The 25,927-nt window shown below is 50.1% G+C and overlaps 2 protein-coding genes across 2 annotated transcripts in view; one reads left to right on the top strand and one right to left on the bottom strand.

Annotated features, from left to right (window-relative positions):
* The window catches only part of IFT43 (intraflagellar transport 43), a 90,975-nt gene extending 87,401 nt beyond the window's left edge, over positions 1–3,574 (bottom strand). The window contains exon 1 of the mRNA XM_029059885.1: positions 3,493–3,574. Within this exon, the coding sequence (XP_028915718.1) occupies positions 3,493–3,552 (60 nt within the window). The 5' untranslated portion in view covers positions 3,553–3,574. The remainder of the gene's footprint in view (positions 1–3,492) is intronic.
* Positions 3,575–7,731: 4,157 nt separating this feature from the next.
* The window catches only part of TGFB3 (transforming growth factor beta 3), a 28,876-nt gene continuing 10,680 nt past the window's right edge, over positions 7,732–25,927 (top strand). The window contains exons 1-4 of the mRNA XM_029059878.1: positions 7,732–7,996; positions 8,400–9,143; positions 21,354–21,517; positions 22,280–22,409. Of these exons, the coding sequence (XP_028915711.1) occupies positions 7,984–7,996; positions 8,400–9,143; positions 21,354–21,517; positions 22,280–22,409 (1,051 nt within the window). The 5' untranslated portion in view covers positions 7,732–7,983. The remainder of the gene's footprint in view (positions 7,997–8,399; positions 9,144–21,353; positions 21,518–22,279; positions 22,410–25,927) is intronic.

Here is a 25,927-nt window from a genome sequence, read left to right as displayed (position 1 = left end):
CAGGGAAGGATGGGAAAGTAGGGGCAAGGGTTGGTGGGGGGGAGGGGAGAGGCGGAGGGGTGACTTTGGGGAGCTCAGACCTGATTGTGTTTACCCTTTGGGGAGAAATGAGAAGCAGTGTTGTCTAGTGGAAAGAGCGTGGGCCTGGGAGTCAGAGGACCTGGATTCTAATCCCGGCTCTGCCACTTGTCAGCTGTGTGACTGTGGGCAAGTCACTTCACTTCTCCGTGCCTCAGTGACCTCATCTGTAAAATGGATAATAAGACATGGGGCAATCTGATGACCCTGTATCTCCCCCAGCGCTTAGAACAGTGCTCGGCACATAGTAAGCGCTTAACAAATACCAACATTAATCCTAGCTGTGCCATTTGTCAGCTGTGGGGTCTCAGGCAAGTCACTTAACTTCTCTGTGCCTCAGTTACCCTACCTGTAAAATGGGGATTAAATTTATGAGCCACATGTCGGACAGGGACTGATCTGCTTGTATTCACTCCAGCGCTTAATATGGTGCCTGGCACCTAATGAGAGTTTAACAAATACCATCATTATTATTAGCTCCATCTGGGATGACCTGTGGCATTTCACAGTATTACAAAGGGAAAAGGAAATGGGGGTTAATTTAATTACCAGGTATTTAAGGAAATAAAATAACATGATCTGAGCTGTAAATTCTAACAGTACTGTTGGAAAAGAGATAAAGGACACATCTCCCAAATCCCATGGTAAGAGTCTAGGGAAACATGAACAGACTGAAAGCTGACAGTTTTCTGTGGGTCTTTTTGACTTGTACAATATAAGGTTCCTTGTGAGGGACTGTACTTCTTACATCTACTGTACTCTCCCCGGCGCTTACTACAGTGCTCTGTACAGAATAGATGCTCAATAAATTAATCTGTGGCTACAGAGCAGATCCCCGAAAGTTTAGGCTGTCTAGCCAACCATTTGCCAGTGTTGACCTATGGTGGGGGCCCAGAATCCAAAAGATTTTCTCAGATACCCAGACGAATTGGTTTTTAGTTGAGTAAAGCTACTTTGGTAAATCCACTTTATTTAAAAGAATTTGTGCCTAAAGAGATCATCCGTGAGACGCTATATAACCCAAGGTATTCATTTATGGGAAATATCTGGAGTAAACGCTGTTGATTGGGGGACAAGACCCCTACCATATCCACGTTCCCATTAATTACAAAATCGGCATTTTGGCCTGCGGTCCTCATACACTCCCTTGCAACTTTCCTACGTCCACTGGAACTCACCTACTGGTGTCAGAAAATTTCCCGCCACCTCTTTGAGATCTATCACTGAGAAAGTGCGGTCTAGCGGAAAGAGTGCAGGCCTGGGAGTTGGATGACCTGGTTTCTAATTCCACCTCTGGCACTTGCTTGCTACATGACTTTCAGCACTCACTTCTCAGTTCCTCAGTTTCCTCATTTGTAAATTGAGGATTAAATACCTGTTCTCTCTCCTACATTGACAGTGAGCCCCAAGCAGGGATCACGCCTACCCACTTTACCACACTCCCCAGTGCTTTGTTTAATGGTCTGCATAAAAGCGCTCACTGATAGACCATAAGAGGAGGACTTTTTGACAGCACCCTGTGAGGGGATGATCTAGGCACTGGAGCTCGATAAGGAGGATGACGACCTGAGGCCCAGGCTGCAGGCACAACACTTCAGGAAACACATGAGCGAAATCCCGGTAGGCCTCTGTCTGGCGCAACCGAGGCACGGTTGTTCTCGATGCGTGCGGAGCCACAGCAATGCTTGGTTTGAGGATTTTAACTATCTGAAGCAAACTCACGGTGGCCTACAGACTGTCACTCCTAGGAATAATAATAATAATGATAATTATTATGGTATGTGGTAAGCACTTACTATGTGCCAGGCACTATAGGTGGATACAAGCAAATTGGGGTGGACGCTGTCCCTGTCGCAGGTGGGGCGCAGTCCCCATTTTACAGATGAGGGAACTGAGGCACAGAGAAGTGAGGTGACTCGCCCGAGGTCACATGGCAGACAAGTGGCAGAGCTGGGATTAAAAACCAGGTCCTCCTGACTCCCAGACCAGTGCTCTAATAACTGTGGTATTTGTTAAGCACTGTACTAAGCGCTGGGGTAGATACAAGCAAAGCAGGTTGGACCCGGCCCATGTCCCACATGGGGCTCACAATCTTAATCCCCGTTTTATAGGCGTGATAACTGAGGCACAGAGAAGTAAAGCGACTTGTCGATGGTCACACAACAGACAAGTGGTGGAGACTGGATGAGAACCCAGGTCTTTCTGACTCCCAGACCAGTGCAGACCACCCAGACTGCGGTGCACTTGCTAAGCGCTGACTACATGCCAGGCACTGTCCTAAGCGCTGGGGCAGACACAGACAAAAGCGGGTTAGACACTGTCCCCGTCCCACATGGCGCTCCCAGTCTTCATCCCCATTTTAGCGACGACGGAACTCAGGCACAGAGAAGTGAGGTGACTCACCCAAGGTCACACGGCGGGCAAGTGGCGGAGCCGGGATTAAAACCCACGTCCTTCCGACTCCAGACCAGCGCTCTATTAACGGCGGTATTTGTTAAATGCTTACTATATAATAATGATGACGGTATTGGTTAAGCCAGGCACTGTTCTAAGCCCCGGGGTGGATACGAGGCAATCAGGTCGTCTCACGTGGGGCTCACAATCCTAATCCTCATTTTACAGATGAGGTAACTGAGGACCAGAGAAGTGAAGTGACTGGCCCAAAGTCACACAGCTGACAAGTGGCGGAGCCGAGAATTAGAACCTTTTGCTCTGCTGTCGGTCTCCCCCTTCTAGACTGTGAGCCTGCTGTTAGGCAGGGATTGTCTCTCTCCGTTGCCGAACTGTCCACTCCAAGCGCTTAGTACAGTGCTCTGCACATAGTAAGCGCTCAATAAGACTACTTGGTTTGTTTTACTGTCCGTCTCCCCCTTCTAGACCGTGAGCCTGCTGTTGGGCAGGGACTCTCTCTCTCTGTTGCCGAACTGGTCATTCCAAGTGCTTAGTACAGTGCTCTGCACGTAGTAAGAGCTCAATAAATACGATTGAATGAACTGTCCTAAGCGCTGGGGTGGACCTAAACCTATCAGGCTGGACAGTGTCCATGCCCCACCAGGGGTTCAAAGTCTTCACCCCTATTTTCCCGCCGTGGGAACCGAGGCCCAGAGAGGTCAACGATAATAATAATGTTGGTATTGTTAAGCGCTCTGTGCCGAGCCCTGTTCGAAGCGCTGGGGCACATACGGGGTAATCAGGTTGCCCCACGTGGAGCTCACAGTCTTCATCCCCATTTGACAGAAGAGGTCACGGAGGCCCCGGGAAGGGAAGTGACTTGCCCAGGGTCACCCGGCTGCCAGAGGGCGGAGCCCGGGGCCGGGCTGTGGGCGCCCTCGCGCCCTTCCTCCCTTTCTTTCTCCCTCCCTCCCTCCTTCCCTCGCTCCCTCCCTCCCTCCGTCCCTCCGGGCCCGTCCTCACGGCGGCTGCGGCCCCGCGCCGCCAGTCCTCGTCCAGCTCCAGCGCATCCTCCACCTCCATCGTGGGCCCCCGCCGTGACGTCACTTCCTGGAGACGGCAGGCCGCGCGGCGTCCATGGCAACCGGCCCAGCCCCTGACAACCGGTCCCTCCCCTGGCAACCGGCCCTGCCCCTTAAAGGGACCGCGCGCCGAGCATCGCCCCCCCCCCCCCCCCCAACGGGGCTCACCGCTTTAATCCCCATTTAATGTTGGTCTTTGTTAAACGCTTACTCTGTGCAGAGCACTGTTCTAAGCGCTGGGGGAGAGACGGGGTCATCGGGTTGTCCCATGTGAGGCTCCCAGTCTTCATCCCCATTTGACAGATGAGGGAACTGAGGCCCACAGAATAATAATAATAATAATATTGGTATTTGTTAAGCGCCTACTCTGTGCAGGGCGCTCTTCTAAGCGCTGGGGGAGAGACGGGGTCATCGGGTTGTCCCACGTGAGGCTCACGGCCTTAATCCCCATTTTACAGATGAGGTCACTGAGGCACAGAGAAGTGACCTGCCCACAGTCACACGGCTGACACGTGGCGGAGCCGGGATTCGAACCCATGACCTCTGACTCCCAAGCCCGGGCTCTTTCCACTGAGCCACGCATCTGACAGATGAGGGAACTGAGGCCCAGGGCGGTGAAGTCGTCGGCCCAAGGCCTCACGGCAGACAAGTGGGGAGCCGGCGTGGGAACCTTCTGACTCCCAGGCCCCCGCTCCGTCCATCGGATTGATTGGGCGCTTGCTGTGTGCGAAGCACTGTCCTAAGCGCTTGGAGCGGGCAGGTCGGCGACACGGAGGGAGAGAGACACAGCCCCTGCCCAACAACGGGCTCACAGTCTAAATGGGGGGAGACGGACGGGAAGCAGCGTGGCTCAGTGGAAAGAGCCCGGGCTTGGGCGTCAGAGGTCCTGGGTTCGAATTCCAACTCGGCCACTTGTCAGCTGGGTGACTGTGGGCGAGTCACTTCACTTCTCTGGGCCTCAGTTACCTCATCTGTAAGATGGGGATTAACCGTGAGCCTCACAGGGGACAACCTGATTCCTCTGTATCTAGCCCAGCGCTTAGAACAGTGCTCTGTACATAGTAAGCGCTTAACAAATACCAACATTATTATTATAATTAACAGGGAGTCTGGCCTCAATATCATTGTCCATTCCAAGAGTTCAGTACAGGGCTCTGCACATTGTAAGTGCTCAATAAATACTATTGAATGAATGAATGAAGGATCAAGATAAATAGAATTCTAGATATGGACACATCATTAACAAAATAGAGTAATAAAGAATATATATCAATAGGCACAAGGGCTGTGGGGAGGGGAAGGGGGTGGAGCAGAGGGAAGGAGGAGGGGGAATGGGGAGGAAAGGCAGAGGGAAAGGGAGGGCTCAGGCCGGGAAGGCCTCCTGGAGGAGGTGAGCTCTCAGTAGGGCTTTGAAGAGGGGAAGAGAATTAGTTGGGCGGACGTGAGGAGGGAGGGCATTCCAGGACAGTGGTAGGACAGGGGCCAGGGGTCGACAGTGGGACAGGCGTGAACGGGGGACAGTGAGGAGGTGAGCGGCAGAGGAGCAGAGTGGAGGGGGTGGGCAGTAGAAAGAGAGAAGGGAGGTGAGTAGGAGGGGGCAAGCTGATGGACAGCTTTGAAGCTCATGCCTCCTAAGAGGCCCCCAAGATGGTGACCCTACTCACCGTACCTCCATCTTGTCTTTCTCACCCTGGACCTCCCTCTAGCCTGGTTCTCCATCACTCTCCCCATCTTCGAAGCCTTATTTAGGACACAGCTCCTCCGTGAGGCCTTCCCGACTAAGCCCTCATTTCCCTACTCCCTCTCCCATATCTGCCACCTAGGCACTTGGGTCTGTTATCCCTTAAGGGTTTGGCGCTCATCTCACACCCTGCCTCACAGAATTTAAGTTTACGTCCTTTAACTTGGTCACCTTCCCCTTACCTGTAATTTACTTTAATGTCTGTCCTTCCGAGCTCCTGGCGGACAGGAATTTTGTCTACCATAAATTAGTGTCTGGAGAAGACACTAATGCTAGGAAAAGTGCGGGGAAAACGTGGAAGAGGCAGACCGGCAGCTAGATGGACAGAGACCATAGCGGTAACAGAAGAACCATTGGAAAGGTTATGGATTATGGCTGAAGACAGGACGTATCGGAGAAAATCAATCCATTGAATTGCTACGAATGGGAAACGACCCAACGGCTCGATAATGATGATAATCTACTGAGCGTTTACCCTGTGTGGGGCAGAGTAATAAGTGCTTGGGAGAGTACAACACAGTGATTTAACGACACATTCCCTGCCTAGACCGAGCTTACAGTGCGAGAAGCAGTGAGCCTTGGTGGAAGGAGCACGGGCTTGGGGGTCAGAGGTTCTAATCCTGGCTCCACCGCTTGTCTGCTGCGTGACCTTGGGCAAGTCACTTCACTTCTCTATGCCTCGGCCACTTTATCTGTAAAATGGGGATTGAGACCGTGAGCCCCACGTGGGGCAACCTGATTACCTCGTACCTACCCCAGCGCTTAGAACAGTGCTTGGCAAACAGTAAGCGTTTAACAAATACTGCCATTATTATTCGAGGGAGAGGAGCTGAATAGTGTGCTCCGCACACAGAAGACACTCAGTGAATACCATTCGAGGCACCTGGGGCCGGGTTTTAGGCCCACGTCCTGTAATGGGGGAAAGAGAAGCCGGGCAAGTCCGGAGCAAGATCACAAGGAACAGCGGGTGGCTCGGAAGGAGACGCCAGGGAACACTCGTGAGAGAGAACTCAATGGATGGGACCCCAGATGTTTCCAGGCTGAACTTCGGTCCCGACGGTGACACACACGGGCTGCCGTTTGAGAGCTGAAATCTTCCCACACCGATGCCGGAGCCTAGACTCGAAGTAGGTAGAAAAATCACCACTCCCACGTGCTGACGCAGCGTGGCGAGAGTAGATCTGAAATGAGTGGGTAGTTACCTTGCGGTCAAGTACTTGAAAACGGCTTCCTAACACAAAGCCCGGCCCCTCCGCAACAGCCCACCAGACCTAATGCAATCCGGCACTGTCTGCTTCTCTTCCCAGGCAGACGTAAGCAAAGCTCCTCGGTGGCGTTGAGAACAGACAACGGGACAGAATCCAGCAGCGTCTGAGAGGTTCCGGGGGCGGGAGCGATGTCGCGGTCGACAAGAGAAATCCTACGGCGCCGGATCCTGGAGGGAAGGAGCCGCGCCTCCAAGTGAGCAAGGTTGGTTTGGTGACCTCAGGCATGCAAGGCCAGCCTGAGGACAACAAACGAGGGGGAGATATGTATATATATATATATATATATATATAATTTTTTTTTTTGCAGCATTCCCTTCCCAAGTGGTCCTGCACCAGGGAAGGGAGGTCCAGAGAGGCCTTTGCTTGCTCTCTTTCTTGAACGCTCCTTGGAAACTCCCTAGAGTAGCGTGGGCTAACCACCAGAGGACGCCCTTGACCTACTTGCAAACCCCACCATCTTTTCCCACTCCCCTGGAACTCTTCCCAACCTTCCCAAGCCTTCCCAACCTCCCCAGTCTTGTCAATGAAGAAGCCGTGCCAGGCCCACTGCTGAGGCGAACAAGATCCCGTTAAGAGGAACATGAATCACCCAAAGAATGGAGGATTGGCACGGCCAAACCTCTCGAGAAAACCAGCACCTCCGAACCGGGCAGCTTCCCCGTAGGGCTACATTTCAGTCTGATTTTTCTTTTTTTTAAATTTGTCCTGGCCCGGCCCCTCCCAAGCTGGCAACCGAGGGACCCTTGGGGTTAAAAAAGAAAAGGGGGCAGAGCTGAGGGCTGGAGGGAAGGAGGGTGCAGAAGAGGGAGGCAGAAGAAAAGGAGCCCAAAGGCGGGAGGGGAAAGTTGATCAAAGTCACTTCTCAGAGAGAGGAAAAACACACGGAGAATTGCAGAAGTGACTCAAGCAACAGGCCCCAAGGAGGTGGGGAGTAACACGTAGAGCGAGAGTCTTTGCAAAGTATTTTCAAATGGGAACTGATTTTCCTGTGCCTGTTTAAAACATTAAAATTGTGCTGAATATGAGGCTGGGCTTGCTAGTCCCTCCCTCCCCCATCCTGGGCCAGAGACGTCATGGGAGGGAGGTATAAAATTTCAGCAGAGAGAAATAGAGAAAGCAGTGTGTGCGAAAGAGAGAGAGAGAGAGAGAAAGAGAGAGGGAGGGAGAGGGAGAGGAAGGAAGGGAGGGAGCACAGGCAAGGGGAATAAGGAGAAAGTGAGATTGAAAGAGGAAGGAAAACAAGACAGGGAAGAAAGGAGGAGAGAGAAGGAAAACAGACAAGAAGCCGGAGTGGAGTGAACTGGCTTCTTCTTCTTCTTTTTGTTTTTTAAGTGACAGAAGAGAGTGGAGTTCTGACCAAGGGAGCCGAGAAGAGAAGGTTCTGGTGATTCCCGAGTGGATTACTGGGACAGAGCGAGAGGGGATGCAGCATCCAGGTGTCTAATATTCTTCTTTCCTTTAATTACACATAATCCCAAGGCTGCAGCGGCCAATGAAGAGGAGAGGCAGCGAATGCAAAAACAGTATTCTCAAAGCCCACGAGGAGATGTAAACAAAGGCGAGAGCATGAATGGTGTGTCCGAGAGACAAGTGTGCCCAGAGCTCCCCGCACCCAGATCCGGGGACAGCAGGCTAGGCTCCGCCGCCCGGCCCTTACTTCTTGGTGACCCGGCTTCTCGAGTTCTTGCTTCTTTGGGGGGCATCCGGGAATTCTGAATTTGAGAACTAAATACTCTCGACCACCTCCTCCCCTCGTCCGCCTTCCCAACACCCGCTCCTCCCCATTGTCAGAGTAGCATCGGGGGCATATCTGAGTTCTATTTATTTTTGCTTCTCCAGGAAAAATTCAAACTCCCTTCCCGTCCCTCCTCCTCCTCCCCACCCCCACCCCTTTTGCCCTCCACCTGGTTTGCCTGGAATCCCAGCCCGGCGGGACCTGTTTAGACACACATGGAGAAGGATCCTCACTCGGTGAGGCACGGAGCCTGTTTCTGCTTCTTCTTCTTCTTCTTCTTCTTCTTCTTCCTGAGCTCTGCCAGCGCTTCCTGGAAGTCCTGAACCTCTGGCAGGGCAGTGAGTTCATGCACCTTCTTGCCAAGCCCCAGCCTTCGGGATCGGGGGAGGCTTCATCGCCAGTGCCGCTCGGGCTCCCTAACTCTTTCACACTCCGACCGGGAATCTCCTGGCCAGGGCCCCCGCGGGTCCTTTCGTCCCTCTTCCCTCCTCCGCCCATGAAGATGCACTTGCAAAGGACTCTGGTGGTCCTCTCACTGCTCAGCTTCGCCAGTGTCAGCCTGTCTCTGTCCACTTGCACCACCTTGGACTTCGGGCACATCAAGAAGAAGAGAGTGGAAGCTATCCGGGGACAGATCTTGAGCAAGCTGAGGCTCACCAGCCCCCCCGAGGCAGCCGTCCTGGCCCATGTGCCCTATCAGATCCTGGCCCTCTATAACACCACCCGGGAGTTGCTGGAGGAGATGCAGGAGGAGAAGGAGGAGAGCTGCGCTCAGGAAAACACCGAGTCGGAATACTATGCCAAAGAAGTTCATAAATTTGACATGATCCAGGGTCTCGCAGAGCACAGTAAGTCCACCTCTCTGTCGGGTCAGTGCCTCGGGACGATCCCGACCCGCGCGGCGCAAATGTCGGGAGGGCTCGGGCCGGAGAGCGGGCTACGGTTGTCTCGGTGGGATTCCCGGACCCCGAGGTTCAGGAGGGTTCTCGGTGGTGGGGGTGGGACTGCTCTGCTGTCAGGGAGACGGGATGATGTGGAGGACCGCTGCTCACTTCTCTTCGAGCCCGAACCGGAGAGGCGGCAGAATTCACATCTGATTTCAGAATCGCATCGCGCCGGTTACAGAACGCGCGTGCTCGTCTAAGTTACTGTAAGCGCAAGGGATCATCTAGCAAGGCAGAAGGAGCTCAGAGGTGCACGGGAGAGAGAGAGACTGAGTGGAAGGGAGTAGCAGAAGTTGGGAAATCTGGATCTTATTCCTGGGTTTTCCACCAACGCACTGTGACACGTCTCTGTTTTAGTTTCCTTGGTTTGTTAGAGAGATCACTACTGTACCTACTCGAAAGGTTGCTGTTCGCTAAACCTTTTGAAAGATGCTGAAAGATCACGTTTCCCTCAAGACGTGTAAGCTCGTGACCCACCGAGGTAGGTGTCTACCTGCCCGATCAGAGATACGTGGGTTTAGCAAACCCGGCATAGAAGCACACAAGAAGAGCGTGGGCATTTGAGGTGGATAAAATGGATGTCCTCTAGGCCTGCTGTACACGGAGGCGTAGGTAGGAGATTTGTGCGCCCGTTTCGTCATTTCCATAGCTGCGAGATTCGAATTCAGCCATTCATCCTCACTGGAGGGTGGATGTCGAGGTGTGAATCCCCGCCCGGGAGGCATCTGTGTGGGTGCGGGACCCGTCTTGGTGTGACTGTACACGTGGGAAGTCATGTGTGTTTCTAGAAAGGGGACTCGAGAGCCCCGATATCCAGGAAGGGAGTTTGGCAGATGGTGAGAGCCTGACAGCACAGGAAGGAATGTGAGAGACTTGGGGGCAGGGGGGACTCTGGGAACGGCCTCATTCGCTTTCCCGACCAGTAGGTGTCATCCCGACCTCTGCGGTGAATGACCGGTCTGTATGAGGGAGGGAGCTGGCCCCAAAGAAGTTGGAAATCGACGCCGAGGGAAACGGTGCAGGTCAAAGAAGGGGACCCGGCTAGGCCGTAGTAGGATGGTGGATCAGCCAGAGGGGCGTTGGGGCCCTGCGGTCGGCCCTCGCCGCTGACTTTGAGACGAATGTTCGGCTCCGGACGGGAGTCAGAGAGAGACCGGCCCAGCTACGATTAGCACCCAAGTGGAGCCCAGGTCTTGCTTGGTTCCGAGCAGCTCCCGTGCTGGAGGAGGAACCGATGACCACTCTAATGGTCCACTCTGGCAGGGAGTTTGTAGTCTGGCTTCCTGGGCTGATCTCTCTCAGGATGTGGTTGGAGCTCTCGAAGGGCTGCGGCCAGCCGACCAAATTCTCTGGCCGGGCCCTCGCTAGGATGTGCCAGTCTCCGACACGGGATGTCCCTCCCAGCCTTTGGAATACACTAACCTAGAGGGGAGCCATTCCTTGAAACTCTGAATCTCAAGGAACACTTTCATTCCTCATTCAATTCATTCGATCATATTTATTGAGTTCTTACTGAGTTCAGAACCCTGTACTAAGCGCTTTAGAGACTACAATATAACAATAAACTGACATAGTTCCTCCCTAAAATGAGCTTGCGGTCTGGGGAGGGAAGACAGACATTAATATAAATTATATATATATATATATATATATGTATATAAGTGCCGGAGGGTGGGAGGGGGGCCAAATAAAGGGAGCAAATCGGGGACCTGCAGAAGCGAGTGGGAGAAGAGGAAAGGAGGGCTTAGTCGGGAAAGGACTCTTGGAGGAGATGTGCCTTCGTTAAGGCTTTGAAGTGGGGGAGAGTAATTGTCTGTCAGATTTGAGGAGGGAGGGCATTCCAGGCCAGGAGCAGGACACAGACAAGGGGTCGGAGGTGAGATAACACCAGTGGGAAGGAGAAGGGGGAAGAGAAATGGAAGTGGAATTGTGGCAAGAGGAAAGAAACCCGAATCTGGTCCTGGTTAAGAGGGAAGACGACAAGATATGTTGTCTGAAATCATAAAATCAAGTTGTGGAGTAGACTAAGTGCCCAATGACGATGGTCTCGGGTGAACGATAAAAAACAGAGAATGTGGCAGGGAGAATAAAAAAATGCCGGGAACCAACTCATTCAGTCATAGAACCTGTCCACGTTTTCCCTCCTACTATTCTCCTGCCCCGTTAAGTAACTGTTCTCCCTCCAACTTAGACTGTGATCCCCATGTGAGATAGGGACTGTGTCCAACCTGATTATCTCATATTTACCCCAGCGCTTGGAACAGGGCCTGACACATAGTAAGCACTTAAAAGCAGCATGGCTCAGTGGAAAGAGCATGGGCTTTGGAGTCAGGGCTCATGTGTTCGAATCCCAGCTCTGCCACTTGTTGGCTGTGTGACTGTGGGCGAGTCACTTCACTTCTCTGTGCCTCAGTTCCCTCATCTGTAAAATGGGGATTAAGACTGTGAGCCCCACGTGGGACAACCTGATTCCCCTTTGTCTACCCCAGCGCTTAGAACAGTGCTCGGCACATAGTAAGCGCTTAACAAATACCAACATTATTATTATTATTACTTAATAGACGCCATTACTATTATTATCACTATCATTATTACTGAACCAGAGCAAGGGGAACCCAGGAACCGAGCCGGCACAGTCTTGGATGGAAGTCCGAGGTAGCTGTGAGCTTTTAAGCTGACAGAATAGACGCAGAGGAGCAAATGGAGGAGCCAAGATGGAGAGCGGAACGCTAAACAGATGCAGATTTCGGGACATTGTGGAGAATGTGCAGTCCCCAATGGACCCAAGGAAGGTGATCCCTAAACAAATGATAAATAGGGACCCAAGAGTAGATAATGATACAGATGCACAACAGATGCCGGGTAGGTAACGGCACTGAGCAGACGCTGGCCGGAGGAAGACGGTGCAGATGTTGGACGGCCCCAGAAGAGAACCCGATGTGAAGTAGCAACTGAGCGGCTGGAATCCCGACAGATGTTCGGCAGATACTGATGAGACGGGGAAGGAGATATCCAACAGGCATGAACGGGGGAGGTGGGATTGTGGGAATAACGTGGGAGGAGCGAGACCAAGAGGCGGAACCAAACGCTACTTTAGTAGTCCCAGAGAAGGGGCTGGCGCTAGGCACATGGAACGAAGGCACAGAGAGGTAAAGGCAGGGCAGACGTTGAGGTGGCTCAGAAGCTGAGCAGACCCAGAAGCTGAGCCCACACACAAGAGCGAATCAGGTGTTCAGGAGACGCAGCAGAAACAAATGAGTGACACGTACCGATTGCAAGGCCCCAAAGTCAGCACAACCCAGACAAGGCAGCCGAAAAAGTCAAACTGCTTCCCGCGGAGGGAGCAGAGAGTGAGAGTTTCAGATTCGCTGTTCCATCCCTTGTTAGGCTATTATAAAATTGTGCCAGGGGCTTCCAAATGACAGAGCAGGCCCTATGTCTTGATGCCCAGGCTACTGCAGGAGAGATGATGAAGACAAGTGTCAGGCCCTACAGAACTTCTCTCCAAGTCACTTCCTTTAGCCAGAAAACACTTTGAGGAGCAAGTCGGAGGGAACGGAAGATGGAAGGAAGTTGTGCTGATTACCGCATCTGCCCTTTCCCTTTGGGACAATAACCTGTGAGTAATACCAACAGATCCTGCTTGAGAGCACAAGGTCTGGTGATAATAGAGGAGTACTTTTCAGGAGTGGGCACGCAACAGCAAGTCTCATAATCCGGTTCCCAAGAGAGAGCACCAACATCAATCTCTTGGGGGAAAAAAGGACTTACTTAGCCAAGGTACAAAGGTTGGTGACCCCAGAAAGAAATGCATGAAGACCAGGCAGATGCTAGAAAAAAAAAAGCAAAATCCCCAACAGTGAAATATGAATGGGCCCTCCTGGGGGAAAGCCAGCACCCACATCTCCATCCACATCTTGTTAGTATCTGTCGAACATCTGTTGGGATTCCAGCTGCTCTGTACTACTTCACATTAGGTTCTCTTCTGGGGCTACCTAATGTCTGGCCAAGCGTTCTGAATTGACTCCTTGGCCTATCCCGGACACAAAAGCTCAGACACGAATATAGCTGTTCAGGATAGCTGTTTGGGGTATTTAGAACAAACTGTGTTCATGAACAGATTCCCAGTCAGAAGTAGCACCCAGTGAATGAGTTAACAGCCATGCTGATTAATATTCATCTCTGCCTCCACCTCTAGACTATAAATTCATTGCGGGCAGGGAACATGCCTTCCAACTCTGTTATATTGTACTCTCCCAAGCACTTGGTAAAGTGCTGCCCACAACGAGCTTACAGTCTAGAGGATATGAGGGGCTCACAATCTAAGAGCATTTAGAAATATTTCTCTTCAAAATTACTATTTCCAAATAATGACAGAGATCTCCAATCCAAGGTTTGGCCACTTGGGGAAGTTCCAGGTAATAAAGCAGCATGGCCTAGTGCATAGAGCACAGGTCTGGGAGTCATAAAGACCGGGGATCTAATCCTCGCTTTGCCACTTCTCCGCTATATGATCTTGGGCAAGTCACTTAATCTCCGCGCCTCAGTTACCTCATCTGTAAAATGGGGGGATGAAGACTGTGAAATCCACATGGGACACGGACTGTATCCAACCTTGTATCTATTCCAGCACTTAGTACGGTGCCTGGCATATAGTAAGTACTTAAATTCCATTTAAAAAAAGGCTGGCGAAGGTACTAGATTGTAACCTCCTTGAGGGTAACCAAGATGATCAAGGGAATGGAGAAACTTCCTTCAGAGGAGGGACCGGAGGAGTTAAGGCTCTTCAATTTGGAAATATGAAGGCCGAAAAGGGACGAGTTTAAAATCTACAAAATGATGAAGGGGGCAGACAGGACAGCCATCGACTTTGTTCACCAACTCCTACCACAAGAGGACACCAGGATAAGGGGCTACTCATTGGAGCGTGACCAATTTGTCCACACAGTGGGTGGGATTTGTTACCACAGAACGGTGTGAGGGCAAAATTATTATTGGTTCCAGGAAGATCTGCATCTCCCAAGGACCAAGTACCAGTTAGGCTTGGTACATCCCAAAATGGGCAGGGAATTCTACCTACCAATTCTGCTATATGGTACTCTCCCAAGCGCTTAGTACCATCCTCTGCACAAGTCCCACCTCCGACTTCTTCAACCACCTTGACCCCTTTCTCACCTTCCTCCTCTCCTTCTCTCTGCCCACTCTGATCCTTGGAGACTTCAACATCCATACGGATGTACCCGACGACTCCTCTGCCGCCCACCTGCTATCCCTCCTCGACTCTGCCGACCTCCTCCTCCACCATACCGCGCCCACTCACCGACTCGGTCACACCCTCGATCTCGTCATCTCCTACCGCTGCACTATCTCCTCACTCACCAACTCTGAAATCCCTCTCTTTGACCATAACCTTCTCACCTGCCTCATCTCTCACACTCCCTTCCCCTGCAAATCTTCGCTACTGCCCCACAGAGACCTCCGCTCTCTCGATCCCATCCGTCTTTCCAATAGCATCTCGCCTCACCTTGCCACCCTGTCCTCTCTTCCCACTCTCGACGATCAGGTCTCCGCTCTCAACTCCACCCTCTCTACTCATCTCGACTCTCTCGCCCCCTTTTCCCTCCGCCGCTCTCGCTCCACTAACCCACAGCCCTGGATCACCTCCTCCGTCCGCCTCCTACGCTCCTATGCTCGAGCTGCCGAGCGCTGCTGGCGAAAGTCCAAGCACCAAGCCGACCTCACACACTTCAAATTTATCCTTTCCTGCCTTAACTCTGCCCTCTCCTCCTCCAGGCAAAGCTTCTTCTCCTCCCTCATCGACACCCATGCCCGTCACCCCCGCCGATTGTTCCGGACCTTTAACTCTCTCCTTAGGCCCCCTGTTCCTCCCCCTCCCCCATCTCTCACCCCTAATGATCTGGCCACCTATTTCCTCACTAAAATCAACACGATCAGGTCTGAGCTCCCCAAAGTCACCCCTCCGCCTCTCCCCTCCCCCCCAACAACCCCTCCCCTACTTTCCATCCTTCCCTGCAGTATCCTCAGAGGAGATCTCCTCCCTCCTCGCAAGTGCCACCCCCTCCACCTGCTCCTCGGACCCCATTCCCTCTCACCTTCTTAAAACCATCGCCCCTGCCCTCCTCCCTTCCTTAACTTCTATTTTTAACCACTCAATCTCCAAGGGCTCCTTCCCCTCTGCCTTCAAACATGCCCACGTCTCCCCCATCCTAAAAAAACCCGCTCTTGACCCCACTTCCCCTCCAGTTATCGTCCTATCTCCCTACTACCCTTCCTTTCCAAAATCCTAGAACGAGTCGTCTACAATCGATGCCTAGAATTCCTTAACTCCCATTCTCTCCTAGACCCCCTCCAATCTGGCTTCCGTCCCCTCCACTCTACCGAGACTGCTCTCTCTAAGGTCACCCATGACCTCCTTCTTGCCAAATCCAATGGCTCCTACTCCATTCTGATCCTCCTTGACCTCTCTGCTGCCTTTGACACTGTCGACCATCCCCTCCTCCTCCATACCTTATCTCACCTTGGCTTCACGGACTCTGTCCTCTCCTGGTTCTCCTCTTACCTCTCTGGCCGATCATTCTCGGTCTCCTACGCTGGAGCCTCCTCCCCCTCCCATCCTTTAACTGTTGGAGTTCCTCAAGGGTCAGTTCTTGGCCCCTCTTCTGTTCTCCATTTACACTCACTCCCTCGGTGAACTCATCCGCTCTCACGGCTTTGACTACCATCTCTACGCAGATGACACGCAGATCTACATCTCCGCCCCTGTCCTCTCCCCCTCCCTTCAGGCTCGCATCTCCTCCTGCCTCCGGGATGTCTCCACCTGGATGTCGGCCCGCCACCTAAAACTCAACATGAGCAAGACTGAGCTCCTCATCTTCCCTCCCAAGCCCGGTCCACTCCCAGACTTCTCCATCACTGTGGATGGCACGACCATCCTTCCCGTCCCGCAGGCCCGCAATCTCGGTGTCATCCTTGACTCGTCCCTCTCGTTCACCCCACACATCTTATCCGTTACCAAGACCTGCCGGTTTCACCTCTACAATATCGCCAAGATCCGCCCTTTCCTCTCCACCCAAACGGCTACCTTACTATTACGGGCTCTCGTTATATCCCGGCTAGACTACTGTGTCAGCCTTCTCTCTGACCTCCCTTCCTCCTCTCTCGCCCCGCTCCGGTCTATTCTTCACTCCGCTGCCTGGCTCATCTTCCTGCAGAAACGATCTGGGCATGTCACTCCCCTTCTTAAACTACTCCAGTGGTTGCCTATCGACCTCCGCTCCAAACAAAAACTCCTCACTCTAGGCTTCAAGGCTCTCCATCACCTTGCCCCTTCCTACCTCTCCTCCCTTCTCTCTGTCTACCGCCCACCCCGCACGCTCTGCTCCTCCGCCGCCCACCTCCTCGCCGTCCCTCGGTCTCGCCTATCCCGCCGTCGACCCCCGGGTCACGTCCTCCCGCGGTCCTGGAACACCCTCCCTCCTCACCTCCGCCAAACTGATTCTCTTTCCCTCTTCAAAACCTTACTTAAAAATCACCTCCTCCAAGAGGCGTTCCCAGACTGAGCTCCTCTTCCCCCTCTACTCCCTCTGCCATCCCCCCTTTACCTCTCCGCAGCTAAAGCCTCATTTTCCCCTTTTCCCTCTGCTCCTCCACCTCTCCCTTCCCATCCCCACAGCACTGTACTCGTCCGCTCAACTGTATATATTTTCGTTACCCTATTTATTTTGTTAATGAATTGTACATCGCCTTGATTCTATTTAGTTGCCATTGTTTTTACGAGATGTTCTTCCCCTTGACGCTGTTTAGTGCCATTGTTCTTGTCTGTCCGTCTCCCCCGATTAGACTGTAAGCCCGTCAAACGGCAGGGACTGTCTCTATCTGTTGCCGACTTGTTCATCCCAAGCGCTTAGTACAGTGCTCTGCACATAGTAAGCGCTCAATAAATACTATTGAATGAATGAATGAATGAAAGTGCTCAGTAAATACCATTGATGTCGTGTCTCAGTGGAAAGAGCACGGGCCTAGGAGTCAGAGGTCAGGGGTTCTAATCCCGGCTCCGCCACCTGTCAGCCGTGTGACTTTGGGCAAGTCACTTAAATTCTCGGTGCCTCAGTGACCTCATCTGTAAAAAGGGGATTAAGACCATGAGCCTCAAGTGGGACAACCTGATGACCCTATATCTACCCCAGCACTTAGAACAGTGCTTGGCACATAGTAAGCGCTTAACAAATACCAACATTATTATTACTGTTGTCAAGGATGTATGCTATGTTTTATGTCCGAGCATCTTGTTGCCACTCTGAGAGACAGAATTTGAGCTGGATGAACCACTGATCTGACCAGCAGTGAATCATGCTTTCGATCAATGATATTTATTGTGTACTTACTGTGATGCGGAGGACTGAACTATGCACTTGGGAGAGTACTAGAGAGTTGGTAGACATGATCCCTGCCATCAAGGAACTTGCAATTGAATGGCATTTCTTATATTCTTACAAATAAGGCTACAAGTATCAGTTTATCCTCTGCCTTCCAAATTTAAACAAGGGGTTTAAATTTTGAGCTTCCTGGCTAGGGTAAATTTTTGTCTTTCAAAGCTGATTTAGGAGTAGTGTAGTTCCTGTTTGGAAGCTGGGGGAGGAAGGTAGGCCATATTAGTGATGCTAAAGAGTGACCCCGCCAGTGATGGATCAAAACAATAACTTTTCTTCAACTAATTCTCATATTCCATTCAATCATATTTACTGAGCCCGTACTGTATGTAAAGGACCTTACTAAGTTCTTCAGAGAGTACAATATAACAATAAACAGACATATTCCCTGCCCACAACGAGCCTACAGTCTACAGGGTTTGAGGATTTTACTAAGCTTTTTGCCTCAAAACCTTCAGCCTTAAGCTAGGTATCCACGTTAACCTAATAAAAGATGCAGCTATCAAAATGTCATTGTCACTATCACCATTCGTATTTATTGAGCACTTACTGTGTGCAGAGACCTGTACTAAGCACTTGGGAGATTACCACAGAACAGAATCGGTAGACCTGTTTCCTGCCTGTACCCCACAAATCACTGCAGTAAAATATTCTTTGAGAACCACTTAGCTAGGTGATGACCTGAGCTGCCTGATGATTAAGACTGTAAGCCCCATGTGGGACAAGGACTGTGTCCGACCTGATTAGCATGTAGCTACCCAGCGCTTAATACAATGCCTAGCACATAGTAAGTTCTTAAAAGATACCACGATTATTATTATTATGTTTATTCCACACCTCTGAGAGACTCCCTAAGGAGGGGCCATCTGGTAATCTACACATAGGTCTCTCAGTTTCTCCTTGAGACCTACCATTATTCATTCAGTCGTATTTAGTGAGCACTTACTATGTGCAGAGCACTGTACTAAGTGCTTGGAAAGTACAATTCGGCAACAGAGAGAGACAATTCCTGCCCAAACCTCTCCCTGTAAATTGAAGTGTTCACATACTCTCTTCTCTGGTTTGTAATCAGCTGTGATTGGCGAGAAACTCTGTGTGCTTTCAGCATGGGCCTGGGCTAAAATAAACCGCCCATAAAAAGCTACTCTGCAGGGGTTAAACCTTTTGTGATTAGGGGGCTTCGATTTCAAGCTTGGCCTTGGGGAACCACGTGGACCCGATTATCTTGTATCTACCCCTGCTGTACAGTGCTTGGCACATAGTAAGCATTTAACCGACACCACAGTTATTACATTGAGGTTTTTAGGTGGAAATATTTCATTCACTGTAATTGGATACGATCTCCAAGAACCTGGACAGAATTGTTCCTTCTAAGACATGCCATCTAACAGATCTAATACAGCCTGGATTCTAATCCCACCTCTGTCACTTGTCTGCTGTGGAACCTTGAGCAAAGTCTCTTCACTTCTCTGTGCCTCCATTTCCTCCTCTGAATAAAATGGAGATAAAATATCCCTTCTCCCTCTTCCGTAGAGTGTGAGCCCCATGCGGGAATGGGACTGTATCCAATGTTTCCAATCCAATCTACCCAATGTTTAGAACAGTACTTGGTGTGTAGGAAGGGCTTAGCAAATATGACAATTATTATTATTATTACATACCAGTGAGACTCATTTCAGATCTAATTTAAAATGCAAATGCACTTAGGTGATAGCTTTTTCATGAGTTATCTATTTTATCTAGTATTTAGTATACTCTCACTTTGGAAGTTTCCTGGGTAGGTTTTCTTCAGTCCCTGAATTTCACTGTCAGAGAAAGCTTTCTGGCATTTCCTCTCTATTTTCTTTTTCTCGCTTTCTTCTCCTGCTACTTGTTTCGCCCCCTGAAGTGACTAAATCCTTCTCAAAAAACCTTTAACCAGCCATCTCTCAATTCCTTCTTGATCATTCCAGTAATAACATGCCAGGGCCTTACCCTCTTCCCTTCATGGGGTGATGCTGCTACATTCCCATCAACAGCTTCTTTTTGGTGTCACACATGTTGAGTGCAAATTTGCTAATAAATCCTGCCTTAAAAAGCCCCAGGGGCTGATGCTCATTTCCAAATTCCACTGAGCGTCTGTAGTTTCAGTTTGTTTCCAGCTGCATGTTTCCATTTTGTTATTTCCTGCCTGAGGTCCTAATCTCACTCGCTCTTTCTCTCTGTCTCCTCAGTAGTGTTTGTGTCCCATCCTGTGCCAACTTCACTTTTCTAATAGCCCACATGTTGCCTTAATGTGTTTTTGACTCCTTCTGGAAGACAGCTAATGGAGACGGTCTCTATGGGCCCTGTTGCTGCCTATTTTTACCCTAAATTTAATCCATTTCTCTCTACTTTGAGCTTTTGTAAACAGCCCCTCGGTCCACTCCAGACGATGCGACATTACGGATTATCGAAATTGAACCAAGTTATACCCCGGGTAAACCTTGTGGTTTTCTCTGAAGGAGCTGTCAGCTCTGTTCGGCAGGATTTATTCTTTTTGTGCTAATTACTATATTAATGACTGCTCTATGTACACATTTGTTTCCTTCACATCTGCCCCATTAATTTCCTAAAGCCCAATGTCAGACCTTCCAGATGATGATTCCCAGAAGCATTCACTCACCCTTTTCTCAATGGATGATCAGAAGTAAAATTTGCTGGTCTCCAGGCTCTTGGTCCAGATGTAGTTCTTCTCTTAAAAGCCCCAATTCTCCAGGAGAAATTGTTCCAGCTGGATAAATTTGAGTCTATGCCCATGGGTTTTCATTTCAAAAACTGAGCATCATCACTATTGGAATAGAGCATTTGGTTCCTCGCAGCTTGACCTCTGAGGTCATATACTGTAGAGGAGGATTACAGTGGGGTATAGGCAAGAGGCATTTAATACTTTTAATAATATTCTTCACAGACAAACAGCCCTAACGAGAGAGGCGTAGATAGACGGGAGTAGTTAAAGAAAGAAGAAAAGGGGGAGAATAGCCAAATAAGATTTCCTGAAGGCACCAGTATGGGCTCAGTCTGAAAGGAGGGCACAGGCTGTCTTCACCCAGAAATCGAGACACGTTAAAGGAAAGCTGGACCACCTTCACATGACTGCACTGCTCTGGGAAATCAGTGCTATCACTAAGAAATCTACATTTTCAAAAGGGGAGAGAAGGGGGTCAGTTGTGAATTCCCATTATGGGGTTAGGAAAGCGGTAGTGGGACAGGTGGATTTCACTGGAGGAGATGATTGGAAAAGAAGAAGGGAGGAGAGTTCACGGCCAGGAAGGAGAAATGGTGCTAACCGGCTTATGGACAGTGGGCATGTCTACCAGCACTATAGCATTGTACTCTCTCAAGCCCATAGTACAGTGCTCTGGACACAGTGAGAACCCAATACGTACCACTGATTGATCGGTGGCTTTACCCCACAAACATGGGTTCATCAGATCACTTTTCTCCCACCTCACTTGCTGATACTGTCATCGCTCCAAGTGTTTTGTTTCAAAACCCTTCAGAATTTTCTCCTTTAGGTCAGGCTCTCCAGTCCCTTAAGGTGTCGGGACTAGAAAGCTAAGAGCTACTTTCCTCCAGTAGAAAGCACGCTTTGCATAGGTTGCGTTCCCATCTCATTCACTGCCTCCTCTGTTTTCTCTCCTAGATGAGCTGGGCATCTGTCCCAAAGGAATCACCTCCAAGGTTTTCCGATTCAATGTGTCCTCTGTGGAGAAAAATGGCACCAACTTATTCCGAGCAGAATTCCGAGTCCTGCGGGTGCCTAATCCCAGCTCCAAACGCAATGAGCAACGGATTGAGCTCTTTCAGGTGAGGAACAGTAATAATAGGACTAGTATTTGTTGAGCACCCACTTGGTGCAATACACTGTGAGTTGATACATATTTTCTTTGCCATCAGAGAGCTTACAGTAATGGGGGAGACGATCATAAACATATTTATGAGTAGCCAAAATAATTGAGTGTACAGTTAAATATACACTTATCCGAGTGTTGCTGATGAGTAGAAATAAATTCCTAGGTGCTAGAGTTGGCTGTTGGGAACGTAAGGTCCCGGGCAATCAAATCGGGGAAAGCATGTTGAAGAAAGGAGGTGGGATTTTAGGGAGAATTTTGAATAGAGGGAGAGATATGGTGTGTTGGGTTTGTGAAAAAAAGGATCTTCCAAGCTCAGAAAGGAAATTCACGGAACTCAAGGAAACGTCCTCGTAGGATAAAGAGCTTTTAAGCACCTGAACTGCTAAAAATAATAAGCGTGGTATTTTAACTATTAGGTATCTAGATAAACAGATTTCAGATAGGTCCCCACTATGTACCTATTCTGTACATATCTGTAATTTATTCATTTATATTAACGTCTGTCTCCCCCTCTATACTGTAAGTTTGTTGTGGGCAGGGACTGCGTCTGTTTATTGTTGTATTGTACTCTCCCAAGCATTTAGAACACTGCTCTGCACACAGTAAGTGCTCAATACTGCTCCCCCTATGAGGATTCAGCACGGGCTCTCTGCTGGACAGAGTGGCCCCATCTCAGGGAACTCACTCATTCCTTTCTGTGACCCTTTCCCCGCAGATCCTTCGCCCCGATGAACACATCGCCAAGCAGCGCTACATCAGCGGCAAGAACGTGGCCACCAGAGGCACGGCGGAGTGGCTGTCCTTTGACGTTACGGACACAGTACGTGAGTGGCTTCTGCACCGAGGTAGGCATCTCCTCTCTCCCCTGGGGAGGTGTCGGGGCTAGGCGTGGGGCTTAGAACTGACCTCCGCTGCCTCAAGACGTCAGATTCAAAAGGCTCTCGGAAATTCCCCTTCTGCAAAATATGCTTTGGACCCCACCCCGGTTTGTCCGCACCACTTCTGGTCTTTCCTTCACCGTTTCACTACTTCCTATTGGATTGTCTTGTCTTGTCTTATGCTGTCGAGTCGTTTCTGATCCATAGCGACTCCACGGACACATCTCTCCCAGAAAGGCCCACTCTCCATCTGCAATCATTCTGGCAGTGTATCCATAGAGTTTTCTTGGTAAAAATACGACAGTGGTTTTCATTGCCTTCTTCCGCATGGTAAACTTGAGTCTCGGCCCTCCATTCTCCCATACCATTGCTGCCCAGCAGCATGGAGTAGTAGTGAAGCGGCACGGTGCAGTGGATAGAGCACATGCCTGGGAGTCAGAAGGTCACGGGTTCTAATCCCGGCTTGGCCACCTGTCTGCTGTGTGACCTGGGGCAAGTCACTTAACTTCTCTGTGCCTCAGTCACCTCATCTGTAAAAGGGGGATCGAGACTGTGAGCCCCACGTGGGTCAGGGATTGGGTTCAACCCGAATTGCACTATCCACCCCAGCACTCAGTAGAGTACCTGGCACATAGTAAGCACACAACAAACACCATAATTGTTATTGTTTTGAGTTGTAATAGATCGCCTTCCACTCGCTAGCCACTGCCCAAGCTACGAATGGAATGGGTATGACTCTGCTTGACTCTTCCTCCTGTAGCCGAGACTGGTAGGGTACTGGAAACTCTTCAGATGGGATCCTGAGAGGCGATATTGCACTGTACTAGATAATACTCTGGTATTTTACTAGATTCGTAAAATGAACATCATGACCTGTAGCACCTGCACTCAAAAACCACCCCCAAACCACTCTCTCAGCCCTAAAGCTGATGAAAATGAAACAAAAAGGGAAGGAAAAGAAGAGGCAGAAGGTATTACAGCTTCATTCAGCCTACCTAGATTATTAGGTACCAGGTAAGTCCCCATTGTTCTCCCTAAAAGGGTCACAGGCTTATTGTTCACTGCTTATTTTCCTGGCTGCGGTTCCCTGGGGAGAGTTTGCAACAGCACATTCTTCTCCCCAGTTTGCAGCCCAGATCTACAACTTTACTTTCTCCTTACCTGGTGCCAGGATTAGTTCTTCCCTGGGCTGCTAAAATCTACCCTGTACTCTCTCCCTTATGCTCTCCACCCTTGAAGCCCCTGCCATCCAGATGCATCCTCCGGGGCTTCCAACTGCTGGGAACACCACCATCATCGTCGATGGTATTAACTGGGCACCTCCTGTCTACAGAGCACTGTACGAGATGGTTGGGGAACAGACCAAATGAATACTCGAGGGAGCTCTGCCCTTGGGGAGTTTATAATGCTCTGCACATAGTAAGCGCTTAACAAATACCAACATTATTATAATCTACTGCAGAGTACAGTCAAAAACCAATCTTTGCCCTCTATGGGGGATTTGACCACTCACGTGAATGACCCTTCCCAGTGCTACTGGTGGTTGCCCACTCTCCCTCTTACCTCTGTGCATCTCTGGCTTCCCATCCTCACCTCCAGGATCCACCAGCAAAGATGCCGATAGATCTCGCTGTCACCCAGGATTATTCTGCAATCAAGAGTGACAACTCAATCTTTCCCATCTTCTGTCTTGTGACATTTCCCAGTCCCCATGAGCTCGAATCTTCCACCTGGCTTTCCGTACCATCCAAATTATTGTCCCCACCTGTTCCTCCGCAGGTTCTGTACTTTTCTTTACAGTTAGCCCGTGAACAGCGCTTGGTTTCACCAGTAAATTCCTCCACTGCTATTCTGTCTGATTTCTTGGACCTCTTTGCTTCCCATTTCCACACTGGCTGAAATCTGCCAGAGTGCAATCCTATTTCACCTACATAATCTGCTCTGTGCATTCCAGTGCCAGTGAACCTCTGTGGAAAAAGAGCAACCACTGAGAGGGCTTCTGCCACCACAAGTTCATACTTGTCTCCTTCTGCGCTATCCTTGCCCACACCTGTCACAAATATTGCTCCCACCCCAGTCAGATGTTCCACGGAAACTTTTTATCAGCACCCTCTGAAAGATTTGGGCTCCACCTCCTCCAAAATCTCTTAAGGCAGAACCACCTTGACATCTTTTCAAGAAGATCAAAGAGGGGGTGGGAGAGAGAGAGAACACAAAATACAAGTGACATTAATAATAATAATGTTGCTTTTTGTTATGCGCTTACTATGTGCAGAGCACTGTTCTAAGCGCTGGGGTAGATACAGGGGAATGAGGTTGTCCCACGTGAGGCTCATAGTCTTCACCCCCATTTTACAGATGAGGGAACTGAGGCACAGAGAAGTGACTTGCCCACAGTCACACAACTGACAAGAGGCAGAGTTGGGATTCGAACCCATGACCTCTGACTCCCAAGCCCGGGCTCTTTCCACTGAGCCACGCTGCTTCTCGATACTCTCTGACCTCCTCATGCAGTGAGTATATCACTGACCAAAATATGGAGTATAGTAACAGCGCTAGTAAAAGGCTAATTTAAGTGCCTTTTGTGGTGCTTTTGACACACCAGGCAATCGGTTAATGCTGTTGATATGGAACCATAATTTGGGCCATATTATAGACAAGGAAATATCTAGGCTCAGCCTTGCTTCCTGACTTCTTTGAGAATGGATCATCGCTAAGTTCTGAATACCAATAATCTCCAAACTGAGCTGCTGATAATATCTTAGCCTTGTTTGCCACAGTTTTCTGGGCATCCTTTCCGGCTCTGGTTTCTCTCATCCTCAACTCATCTTTGGCTCTTGGACGCTTGCTTTCATCTCTCTCTCTCTCCCGGAACCATGGGTCATGCCATCCACTTCTGTGGATTCAACTACTGTGCAGATACCATAAAGACCTACCCGCCCGGTAGTGAATCTTTTCTCTAGGTTCAGCCCAACTGGCCTCCTAGAGAACAATCAATTTAGAGAAGCAGCCTGGTTTAGTGGATAGAACACAGTCCTGGGAGTCAGAAGGAGCTGGGTTTGAATCCCAGATCTGCCACTTGTCTGCTGTGTGACCTTGGGCAAGTCGCTTAGCTTCTCTGGGCCTCAGTTCCCTCATCTGGAAAATGGGCATTAAAAGTGTGAGTCCCATGTGGGACAGGGACTGTGTCCAACCTGATGACCTTGCATTTACCCCACTGCTTAGACAGAACTAGTGCTTGGCACATAGTAAATGTTTAACAGATACCATCATTATATAACACCACCCAAGCTTGTGGGTGCTGAGCCTAAGAGGTCCTTCAGGAGGCCTGGGCTGCTTCCCCAGGTGAGCCCTGTGAGGTGTCAATGAGTCTTCCCAATCCTCTCCCCCGTACCATGAGGATACCGAGTCAGGGCTGAACTAGCCTAATAATAATAATAATAATTGTAATATTTGTTAAGTGCTTACTATGTGCCAGGGACTGT

Source organism: Ornithorhynchus anatinus, chromosome 1, assembly GCF_004115215.2.
Source record: "Ornithorhynchus anatinus isolate Pmale09 chromosome 1, mOrnAna1.pri.v4, whole genome shotgun sequence".
NCBI lineage: Eukaryota > Metazoa > Chordata > Mammalia > Monotremata > Ornithorhynchidae > Ornithorhynchus > Ornithorhynchus anatinus.
The sequence above is the reverse complement of the archived record's forward strand: the minus strand, read 5'-3'. Positions and strand labels throughout refer to the sequence as shown.